The sequence below is a fragment of the Hyla sarda genome, chromosome 6 (genome assembly GCF_029499605.1).
Source record: "Hyla sarda isolate aHylSar1 chromosome 6, aHylSar1.hap1, whole genome shotgun sequence".
Taxonomy (NCBI): Eukaryota; Metazoa; Chordata; class Amphibia; order Anura; family Hylidae; genus Hyla; species Hyla sarda.
This window is the reverse complement of record NC_079194.1, coordinates 283,279,565-283,291,758: the sequence shown is the minus strand read 5'-3', so window position 1 is coordinate 283,291,758 and position 12,194 is coordinate 283,279,565. Positions and strand designations below refer to the sequence as shown.

Below are 12,194 nucleotides of genomic sequence, written 5' to 3'. Positions count from 1 at the left end.
CGCCTCCTCAATGCAATGACGTCACGAGCCTCTGGCGCTGCACCCGACGCTCTAAATGAACGCCGGGTGCTGTAGGGAGATCTCGGGGGTCCCCAGCGGAGGGACCCCCTGCGATCAGACATCTTATCCCCTATCCTTTAGATAGCCGTATAGGGGAACCGTATTTAATGCATGTCTATGAGCCGACCGGAGTGAACCGCAGCCTGGTCGGCTGCGTTTTCGGCCGTATGCGGTTTTCCGACCGCAGGCAAAAACGTGGTCGACCGCGTTTTTGCCTACGGTCGGGAAACCGCATGAGGCCGAAGACGCAGCCGACTGGAGGCTGCGGTTCACTGCGGTCGGCATTAAATACGGTTCCCCTATACGGCTGAGTGTGGGCGCCGCGATTAAGCCCCCCCCCCTCCTCCCAGCCGTATACGGGAACCGTAAGTACAAAACGTGGTGTGAACCCAGCCTAAGATGTTTAGGGGCGGAGTACCCCTTTAATGCTATGCTATAGCAAAAGACTACAGGTAATAGTCACCTATGGGGAAAAAAAATTGTGATAAAAATGTAAAAAAGAAGTTAATAAATATGAATAAGCCCCTTTACTTATAAATAGTTATATTGCCCCTTTTTAATTTTTTTAAAATAAGGTAAACAAACATAAACATATCTGGTATCGCCACGTGAAGAAATGTCCAAACTATTAATATATATTGGTAATGAAATTTCATCAATAGCATATACGTAAAAATATACCAAATTCTACAATTGAGGATTTTTGGTCACTTCATATACCCCAAAAAAAAATTTTGATAAAAAGCGATTAAAAGTCCCATCAAAACATAGGGGATGCGTTTTTGTTAAAGACTGGACTACTCTATAGGATAGGGGATAAGTAGCTGTTCACGGGGGGGTTCAACCACTGGGAACCCCCCGCCCCCCGATCTCCGGGACGCGACCCAGGCTCTTTCCGTGAGGAGCGCGTGTCATCTTCCGGTTGTCTTCATTTCTATGAGAGCGCCAATGATGCCTGAGTGCTGTACTCGGGTCTTTTCGGAGCTCCCATAGAAATTAATGAGGCGTGCTGTCCTGGAGATTGTGGGGGTGGTGGGAGGTCCCAGCAGTCGGACCCCGCGCGATCAGCTACTTATCCTGTGAATATAGAGAATAAGTACCGTATTTTTCGCCGTATAAGACGCACTTTTTCTTCCCCAAAACTGGGGGGAAAAAGTCGGTGCGTTTTATACGGCGAATACACCGCTATCGCGGCGGTCCCTGAGGCCAACAACGGCCGGGACACGCGGCTAATACAGAACATCACCGATCGCGGTGATGCCCTGTATTAACCCTTCAGACGCGGCGATCAAAGCTGACCGCCGCGTCTGAAGTGAAAGTGACACTAACCTGGCTGTTCAGTCGGGCTGTTCGGGACCGCCGCGATTTCACCGCGGCGGTCCCGAACAGCCCGACTGTATAGCCGGGTTAGTGCTTACAGGACACCGGGAGGGATCTCACCTGCCTCCTCGGTGTCTTCTCCGTTCAGGGATCCCCTGTATGGCCGGCGCTCTCCTTCCTCGTCATCACATCGTCGCGTACGTGCGTCGGCGTGCGTAACGACATGATGACGGCGACGGAGAGCGAGGATACCCGGCCGGCAGCAGAGACGTTCCGGAGCGACGGGGACACGGCGACAGCGATGGAGCGACATCCAGGGCAGCGGTGACGGGTCCGGAGCGGCGGGGACACGTGAGTACTACCTCCTATGCAGTGGTCTTCAATCTGCAGACCTCCAGATGTTGCAAAACTACAACTCCCAGCATGCCCGGACAGCCAACGGCTACCCGGGCATGCTGGGAGTTGTAGTTTTGCAACATCTGAAGGTCCGCAGGTTGAAGACCACTATTGGGTTCAAAATCTTTATTTTTTTTGATTTTGCACCTATAAATTGGGTGCGTCTTATAGGGCGAAAAATATGGTACATTTTTCTCCTTTAAGTTCTCCTTTAAGGGGTTAAATCTATATGGGTTGCTGGCTATCTCGGAAAAAAACGGGGATTACGTGGAGACATAGGGGGAGATTTATCAAAACCTGTGCAAAAGAAAAAGTTGCCCCGTTGCCCATAGCAACCAATCAGCTCGCTTCTTTCATTTTTAACAAGGCCTCTGCAAAATGAAAGAAGCAATCGGATTGGTTGCTATGGGCAACTGGGTAACTTTTCCTTTTGCACAGGTTTCGATAAATCTCCCCTTATAGTGACCGAGCCCGGACTAGAGAAAGTGTTAGATAACGTTATATATCGGAACGCGCGTGAGTCACCTGCTGAGTCACTTGTATTTCACCACACATACGGAACACCACGACATGCGGAGCGTGAAACCTCTTTCTGTATAATTACGAGGGATTGTTCGCATAAATAATTCATCAGGAATTTACGCCAGGTTTGTGGGAGGCGCGGCACGCTATCTGCATGGTGGCTGACGTCCTTCCTATGATGATAATAATAATGGTGTGGTGTCCCGGTACCGTATTGCATACCGTACCTAGTGTAGAGGTCCAGGGTAAAAGGAAATCCCCATAGCAAACATATGCTGTTATGGACAGTTCCTAAAATGGACAGAGATGTCAGCAGAGAGCCCTGTGCTCGTGATGTCAGCAGACAGTTCTGTGTTTCAAAAAGAAAATAATTTCCGCTGTAGTATTCAGCAGCTAATAAGTACAGGAAGGAGTAAGATTTTTTTAATAGAAGTAATTTACAAATCTGTTTAACTTTCTGGCACCAGTTGGTTTAAAAAAAAAAAAGTTTTTCACCGGAGTACCCCTTTAATGACTTATCCTGCATAAATTAGTTCAGCTTTCAGGTGCTCCGGTGGGCTGGAAAAGGGGGATACATTCCTAGGAAAGAGTCTCCTAGGACTGTGTCCACCTTTTCCAGCCCACCGGAGCACCGGAAAGCTGAACTAATTTATGCAGGAAAAGTCATCAACTTCCGAGCCGAGAAGTTCGTGACGAATCGAATTTACTGCAAGTTCGCTCATCTCTAACAATAATGCATGTATATATTTAATAATTACATATATATATTTTATAGTAATGTATAGTACTTACCTTGTTCAGCGTCGCAGGACCTTCGGTCATGTGACCATGCTAGTAACCTCTATGGTATGTTGCAGGACCTTTGGAGGTCCTTGGGTCGCGTGTTACCCACAAACCTTTGTAATGGTGATTGACAACAGTACGGACCAATTAGCATTTGTCCAGCCCCTGCCCATATAAGGAAGCTGCGTCCAATTATCACTCTCTTGGGTTGCTGCTCTCGTGGATGCCGGACTAACAGGACGGTTCTGCGCAACTTTCTAAGACACGCTAGGCCTAACTACCTCAGCTGAACCAAAACCGTGAGTTCAAATCTAAATCCCCGCTAATGCTAGCGTGACTACCAATTCCCCTAAATCCAGTGGAACAACACACAGTACTGAAAGACTCTAAATGCTAAAGTCCCAACCATTGTCAATCTCCAGAGAAAGCCGTTGTTATGCTAAGAGACTATTATGTTATTGAAGCTTGCAGAAAATCTTCAGTAAAAGTTAATACTGTTACAGAAAATTCTCCGGTTGTGGACAGTCTATTATTATCTACCTCCCTATCGTTCCTGGGAAGGGTGGCGGTAGGAAAAGCGTTACTGAGGAGCCCTCACCCTGGCATCACGAAGGGCTAACAAGTACCCTTTAGTAACCGCACAGCTATACTCCCCATACCCTACATCCGCCAGGCTATCACAATGGTAATGATATAGAGGGAGATTTATCTAAACCTGTGCAGAGGAAAAGTTGCCCAGGTGCCCATAGCAACCAATCAGATCGCTTCTTTCATTTTGCAGAGGCCTTGTTAAAAGTGAAAGAAGCGATCTGATTGGTTGCTATGGGCAACTGGGCAACTTTTCCTCTGCACAGGTTTAGATAAATCTCCCCCATAGAGAAGTCACACTCCCGGTTGTAGGGCGCTTGTATAACCGACTTGTGGTTTCTGGCATCGCTTTAGTACCTTGCATTGTGGTCAGTCACACATTCCGGCGGTGTTTTTTTTAGAGGCCAGTGTAAAAATCCCCTTTATGATCCTGGAAGGAGAATCACATTCCTCAGTGATGAGGGTCCCTGTTCCCTCACAGGAGAGGAATCCTCTATATCCTTCCCATGGTTTCATCCTGTGCCAAGGTGGATGAGTAAAAAAAGGGAAACCAAGGAAAGGAAGGGAAATCTGGCAACGAGACCCCCCAGGCCACAAGGCAGTGAGTTATGGCGGGCAACGGCTTCTTTAAAGGGGTACTCCGGTGGAATTATTATTATTATTTTTTTTATCAAAAGATTTATAAATGACTTCTATTTATAAATCTTAATCCTTCCAGTACTTATCAGCTGCTGTATGCTACAGAAAAAGTTGTGTAGTTCTTTCCGGTCTGACCACAGTGCTCTCTGCTGACACCTGTGTCCCTATCAGGAACTGTCCAGAGTACAAGCAAATTCCCATCGCAAACCTCTCCTGCTCTGGACAGTTCCTGACATAGACAGAGATGTCAGCAGAGAGCACTGTGGTCAGGCTGGAAAGAACTACACAACTTCTTCTGTGGCATACAGAAGCTGATAAGTACTGGAAGGATTAAGATTTTTAAATAGAAGTGATTTATAAATCTGTTTAACTTTCTGGCACCAGGTGATTTAAAAAAAATAAAATAAAATAAAATAAAAATTGTTTTCCACCGGAGTACCCCTTTAAGTGCACTTTGTCCTGGACGCCATGATGAGATTTCAGGGTGCTGGAGGATCTGAACAGGCATCAAGTCTTACAGGATGGATAACAATTACTATGTATACTGCCTGCATGTAGGAACTAGGTCTCCTAACTGTGCACCTCCAGCTGTTGCAAAACTACAACTCCCAGCATGCCCGGACAGCCGTTGGCTGTCCGGGCATGATGGGAGTTGTAGTTTTGCAACAGCTTGTGATAAACAGTTAGAATACCATATATGTAAAAGAAAGGGTCACACCTGTTTCTCTTTCTTTTCCCCATATTAAAGGGGTACCCCTAATTAATGAATAGCTCCGTATAATTAGATGAATTACAGTTAGGATCACATTCCGCAGGAGTAGATCGGCACTGATTTCCAGTTTATGACATCAGACATGTAATCTATCACGTACAAATATTAAAGGGGTACTCCGGAGGAATAAAAAAAAAAAATGTTCGCAAATCAACTGGTGCCAGAAAGTTGAACAGATTTGTAAATTACTTCTATTAAAAAAATCTTAACCCTTCCAGTACTTATTGGCTGCTGTATGCTCCAGGGAAAGTTGTGTAGTACTTTCCAGTCTGACCACAGTGATCTCTGCTATCCCCCTCAATAGGGTTCTGCTCCAGCTCTGAACAGTTCCCGACACGGACAGAGGTGTGGGTAGAGAGCACTGTGGTCAGACTGGAAAGAACTACACAACTTCCTCCGGAGCATACAGCAGCTGATAAGTACAGGAAGGGTTAAGATTTTTGAATAGAAGTAATTTACAAATCTGTATAACTTACTGGCACCAGTTAATCAGATAGTTTTTTCCCTGCGGTGTACTTCTTTAATATTTGTATGTGATAGATTACATGTCTGGTATAATAAACTGGGTATTGGTGCCGACGTCTTTATTCGGAATGTGAACATAAAATCATTCTCTCAATTTCTGTATCTTTTTCTATATTAATATTTAAATATATTAAAGGGGTATTCCAGGAAAAAACTTTTTTATATATCAACTGGCTCCGGAAAGTTAAACAGATTTGTAAATTACTTCTATTAAAAAATCTTCATCCTTTCAGTACTTATGAGCTTCTGAAGTTGAGTTGTTCTTTTCCTCGCGTAAAAATTCCGCCGCAGAATTTAAGGGATTTTTTTGTACTAGATTTGCACGAAATTTGCGCAAAAATCACATAAAAATTCCACAGCGGAATTAATGTTTTTTTTTTTTTTGCTCAAAATTTGCACGAATTGCGTGAAATATAGGAGGAACCTGTTTTTTGTTTTTTTTTGCTGGACTACAACCGCCAATTGGAATTTCCCTTTTTATAAATTTATTTTTTTCGTGAGGAATTTCCACGTGAATTTTGCGCAAATTCCGTGCGGAAACGATTTCGAGTGGAAACATTTTTACCTTTGACTTCATTGACGTTTTTGCCTGCGGTCGGGAAACCGCATACGGACGAAAAAGCAGCCGACCGGAGGCTGCGGTTCACTCCGGTCGGCTCATAGACTTGCATTAACTACGGTTCCCAAATACGGCTGAGTGCGGGCGCCGCGATTAAGCCCCGCCCACCCCTCCTCCCAGCCTTATACGGGAACCGTAGTTACAAACCGTAGTGTGAACCCAACCTTACAAGGCCGGCCGGGGACACTTTTAAACTATATGGGGGGAGGTTTATCAAAACCCATCCAGAGAAAAAAAATGCTTAGTTGCCCATAGCAACCAATCAGATTGCTTCTTTAATTTTTGAAAAGGCCTCTGAAAAATGAAAGAAGCGATCTGATTGGTTGCTATGGGCAACAAAACAACGTTTTGATAAATCTATCTCCTCACCATCTGGTGACAGGTTCCCTTTATAACTAGGTTTCCATCACCTCATAGTATACAGTGGGGTATAGCGCAGTGCTGTATACTATACTATACTGGAGCCAGGACTCCTGTCACTATACAGACAGGAGTCCCCCTCCTAGCGGGTCTGAGCTGTGCCTGAAGTTATACAGCCTCAGGCTGTCTGGGCATGCTGGGCGTTGTAGTTTCGCAAAAGCTGGAGGCACCCTGGTTGGGAAACACTGGTTTAAGACATCATATCTATAGGGCTACATGTGTTCAGCTTGTGTTAGCCTTCACGGTTTCTTCTCTTTGGTATTTTAGTGCAGAGGCTTCCATGTTCTAATGCCTTCTTTACCGGAAGCTTTACAGCTCATCCTGTCCGGAAAACCAGACATCCTGCCATGTTCCTTGCGAACTGATGCCCAGCTCTGCTGTGAAAATAGAATGGAGCCCATGTAGAAATCACTACTGAAGAAAAGAAGAGTATATGTGGTGACTAGGTGGTGCAGGTAATAGTGTAGGATATGTTGGCATTAACCCTAGACTCTCGTGATGCCAGGATGCAGTTTCCTTAATGGTCCTACCACCAACCATCCCAGAAACGGTAGGGAGAAATAATTGAATGTCCACAGCAGATATTTGATGAAAACCGGAATAAACTATACTGCATATTTTATGCAACTGCAGGTAACAGAACAGTCTTTGGATAGAGGACCGTAGTTCAGGCTCCTCACAGGTTTGCTGGGACTTCTTAGATATCAATTAGTTTTGATTTGCTAGCCAATGTGCCACTGGTATGAAGAGAATTGAGTTGCAGTAGTCACACAGGATTTTAGTAGTTTTGAGCTGGATAACTCACGGTTTAGTGGTTGCGAAAGATAAGGCTTCAGGCCTAGCTTGAATTGAAGATTTGTGCTGAGATTAGTGCTGCTTGATAGTCCGGAACTAAGAGAGAGAACTAAGTGGCAGCAGCCCCTTATATATTAAGGGGGTGGAACAAAGCTCATTGGATAGCCAAACCTGTCAGTCCTGACCTCTGGAACTCTGGGTATATCACATGACCCAAAGGTCCTTAAACCATAGCAAAACATAAATTAAAGGCACGTGACCTCTAAGGTCCTATACGGAGGTATCCTATATTAATTACATATATAAATATGCACATTAAATATCAACATATTTAGAGGCGACTAGGGGTTAGCCCTTCAGGAGAGCCCATTATCATGGAGGGACTCTGGCTGAGGGGACTCCAGACAAAAGGGACAGGACATGTCCTGTACCGGGACCCCACATATACTACAAGGAATGTATTTTTTACTGGGTGCCTTAGTATGGAATATAGAGCAAACTGCTGTGTTATTCCATAAAGGAATACACACAATGTAACGTGATGGAGTGCAGGCTGGGAAGCAGCACATAATATATTAATAAAATAATAAAATAAAGGTCTTTCAGAGACTCATCAGACACCCGCAGCGAGATTGCGGGGATCCCATGAGTCAAGATGGTGGCTGGAGCACTGCTTACCTGTTCCACGGCTGCTCAGGCAATTCAAGGAGATAGCAGCTATCCCTGATCAGTGCTAGGCATATGTATAGCACTGAACAGTAATAACAAGCAAAAAATCGCTATCAATAGTCCCCATTAAAACAAAACAAAAACAAAAAAGTAGGAAAAAGTTTCAAAAATATAAATAAGCCCTTCCCCCAATATAAATAAAGTCACCTATGTTCCCCATTTTTCAAATAAAAAAAATTAAAATATTTGGTATTGCACATGTGAAAATGTCTGAACTAATAAAATATAGTATTATCAGTCCCCTATGCTGAACATTGTAAACATAAAAAAAATAACAAAAGTCCAAAATTGCTGATTTTCGCTCCCGCCCCAGAAAAAAAAATTAAATAAAAACTGCAGATCACGGTGCAAAAAATAAGCCCTACAGCAGCGTGTATGGAAAAATAAGAAAGTTATAAGGGTCAGAATAGGACAATTTTAAGTTACTCATTTTCCTACAAAAAGTTTCCTTTTTTTTTTTTTTTTTTTGTAAAGTAGTACAGTAACAGACAAACATGTAAAGATGGGGATCATTTTAACCATATTGACCCACAGAATAATGATCACATGTTTGCTTTACTTTAAAGCGCACAGTGTAAGAGCGAACCCCCCCCCCCCCCCACAAATAAGATATTTTTTTCGTTGTGCCGCACATTTTATAGTGAAATGAAAAGTGTCAGTACAAAGCAAATTAATGGCAGAAAAAACAACCCCTTATATGGCAATACATAGAAAGAAAGAAAAACAGCAGCTATCCCACCAGCGGACACTGCATATAAACCAACTCACTACTTGGAAGGCATGGTTTGTAATAGACAGGCAATCGTCACGGATCAGCTATCGGGTACTCAACTTCTTAGTGCGGTGTCCCGGTACAGGACCTGGTCCTGTCCCTTGTCTAAAGTCCCCTCAGCCAGAGTCTCTCCATTCTCATAGGGCTCTCCTGTAGGGTTTACACCTAGTTGCCTCATATAAATGTGTTATTTAATGTATATATATATATATATATATATATATATATATATATTTGATATATAGGAAATATCTATGTATAGGACATTAGCAGGTCACGTGCCTTTAATTAGGTTGTACTATGGTTTGTCACGATGCCGGCTGGCAGGTAGTGGACCCTCTGTGCCAGAGAGGGATTGGCGTGGACCGTGCTAGTGGACCGGTTCTAAGCCACTACTGGTTTTCACCAGAGCCCGCCGCAAAGCGGGATGGTCTTGCTGCGGCGGTAGTGACCAGGTCGTATCCACTAGCAACGGCTCACCTCTCTGGCTGCTGAAGATAGGCGCGGTACAAGGGAGTAGGCAGAAGCAAGGTCGGACGTAGCAGAAGGTCGGGGCAGGCAGCAAGGATCGTAGTCAGGGGCAACGGCAGAAGGTCTGGAAACACAGGCAAGGAACACACAAGGAACGCTTTCACTGGCACTAAGGCAACAAGATCCGGCAAGGGAGTGCAAGGGAAGTGAGGTAATATAGGGAAGTGCACAGGTGAAAACCCTAATTGGAACCACTGCGCCAATCAGCGGCGCAGTGGCCCTTTAAATCGCAGAGACCCGGCGCGCGCGCGCCCTAGGGAGCGGGGCCGCGCGCGCCGGGACAGAACAGACGGGGAGCGAGTCAGGTAGGGGAGCCGGGGTGCGCATCGCGAGCGGGCGCTACCCGCATCGCGAATCGCATCCCGGCTGGCAGCAGGATCGCAGCGCCCCGGGTCAGAGGACGTGACCGGAGCGCTGCAGCGGAGGGAGTGAAGCGAGCGCTCCGGGGAGGAGCGGGGACCCGGAGCGCTCGGCGTAACAGTACCCCCCCCCTTGGGTCTCCCCCTCTTCTTGGAGCCTGAGAACCTGAGGAGCAGACTTTTGTCAAGGATGTTGTCCTCAGGTTCCCAGGATCTCTCTTCAGGACCACAACCCTCCCAGTCTACTAAAAAAAAATTTTTCCCTCTGACCTTTTTGGCAGCCAAAATTTCCTTGACCGAGAAGACGTCCGAGGAGCCGGAAACAGGAGTGGGAGGAACAGATTTGGGAGAAAAACGGTTGAGGATGAGTGGTTTGAGAAGAGAGACGTGAAAGGCATTAGGGATACGAAGAGAAGGAGGAAGAAGAAGTTTATAAGAGACAGGATTAATTTGACACAAAATTTTGAAAGGACCAAGATAGCGTGGTCCCAACTTGTAGCTAGGGACACGGAAGCGGACATATTTAGCGGAGAGCCATACCTTGTCTCCAGGGGAAAAAACGGGGGGAGCTCTTCTTTTCTTATCCGCGAACCTCTTCATGCGTGAAGAAGCCTGTAAGAGAGAATTTTGGGTCTCTCTCCATATAATGGAAAGGTCACGAGAAATTTCATCCACAGCGGGCAGACCAGAGGGTAAGGGGGTAGGGAGGGGGGGAAGAGGGTGACGGCCGTACACCACGAAAAATGGGGATTTGGAGGAAGATTCAGAGACCCTGAAGTTATACGAAAATTCGGCCCATGGAAGGAGATCTGCCCAGTCATCCTGGCGGGAGGAAACAAAATGTCGCAAATAATCACCCAGGATCTGGTTAATTCTTTCTACTTGTCCATTGGACTGGGGATGATATGCAGAGGAAAAATTTAATTTAATCTTGAGTTGTTTACAGAGAGCCCTCCAGAATTTAGACACGAATTGGACCCCTCTATCCGAGACAATCTGCGTAGGCAACCCGTGAAGACGAAAAATGTGTACAAAAAATTGTTTAGCCAACTGAGGCGCAGAAGGAAGACCAGGAAGAGGGATGAAATGTGCCATTTTGGAGAATCGATCAACGACCACCCAAATAACGGTGTTGCCACGGGAAGGGGGTAAATCAGTAATAAAATCCATACCAATCAGAGACCAAGGCTGTTCGGGGACAGGCAGAGGATGAAGAAAACCAGCGGGCTTCTGGCGAGGAGTCTTATCCCGGGCACAGATAGTGCAGGCTCGCACAAAGTCCCCAACATCCGTCTCCAGAGTCGGCCACCAATAGAAGCGGGAGATGAGTTGCACAGATTTCTTGATGCCCGCATGACCTGCGAGATGGGAGGAGTGACCCCATTTGAGGATTCCGAGGCGTTGGCGTGGAGAAACAAAGGTCTTTCCTGGAGGAGTCTGCCTGATGGAGGCAGGAGAAGTGGAGATCAGGCAGTCAGGTGGAATGATGTGTTGCGGAGGGAGATCAACTTCTGAGGCATCCGAGGAACGAGAGAGAGCATCGGCCCTAATGTTCTTATCGGCAGGACGAAAGTGAATCTCAAAATTAAATCGGGCAAAGAACAGAGACCACCGGGCCTGGCGAGGATTCAGCCGTTGGGCCGACTGGAGGTAGGAGAGGTTCTTGTGGTCGGTGTAGATAATAACAGGAAATCTTGATCCCTCCAGCAGATGCCTCCATTCCTCAAGTGCTAATTTAATGGCTAGAAGCTCTCGATCCCCGATGGAGTAGTTCCTCTCCGCTGGAGAGAAGGTCCTAGAGAAAAAACCACAAGTGACAGCATGCCCGGAAGGATTTTTTTGTAGAAGAACAGCTCCAGCTCCTACTGAGGAGGCATCAACCTCCAATAGGAAGGGTTTGGAAGGGTCAGGCCTGGAGAGCACGGGAGCCGAAGAAAAGGCAGACTTGAGTCGTTTAAAGGAGTCTTCTGCTTGAGGAGGCCAGGACTTGGGATCAGCATTTTTCTTGGTTAAAGCCACGATAGGAGCCACAATGGTAGAAAAATGTGGAATAAATTGCCTGTAATAATTGGCGAACCCCAAAAAGCGTTGGATAGCACGGAGTCCGGAGGGGCGTGGCCAATTTAAGACGGCAGAGAGTTTGTCTGGATCCATCTGTAGTCCCTGGCCAGAGACCAAATATCCTAGAAAAGGAAGAGATTGGCATTCAAACAGACATTTCTCAATTTTGGCATAGAGTTGGTTGTCACGAAGTCTCTGAAGAACCATACGGACATGCTGGCGGTGTTCTTCTAGATTGGCAGAAAAAATTAGGATATCGTCCAGATATACCACAACACAGGAGTATAACAGATCACGAAAAAT

General features: G+C 45.8%; 1 protein-coding gene and 1 long non-coding RNA gene across 4 annotated transcripts in view; one reads left to right on the top strand and one right to left on the bottom strand.

Moving 5' to 3' along the window:
- Positions 1-12,194, top strand: part of LOC130277140 (uncharacterized) — a 62,099-nt gene that overhangs the window by 20,685 nt on the left and 29,220 nt on the right. The window lies entirely within an intron of this gene.
- Positions 1-12,194, bottom strand: part of FOSL1 (FOS like 1, AP-1 transcription factor subunit) — a 69,225-nt gene that overhangs the window by 45,276 nt on the left and 11,755 nt on the right. The window contains exons 1-2 of one of the 3 annotated variants that reach the window (XM_056527517.1): positions 3,622-3,817; positions 3,091-3,194 (exon numbers count right to left, since the gene is read on the bottom strand). The exons of 1 other annotated variant lie outside the window; for it this stretch is intronic. In XM_056527517.1, coding sequence (XP_056383492.1) covers positions 3,091-3,120 — 30 coding nt within the window. In that variant the 5' untranslated portion in view covers positions 3,121-3,194; positions 3,622-3,817. Of the gene's footprint in view, positions 1-3,090; positions 3,582-3,621; positions 3,818-12,194 lie in introns of those variants that run through there. One more of the 3 variants, XM_056527516.1, reaches the window with a different exon arrangement.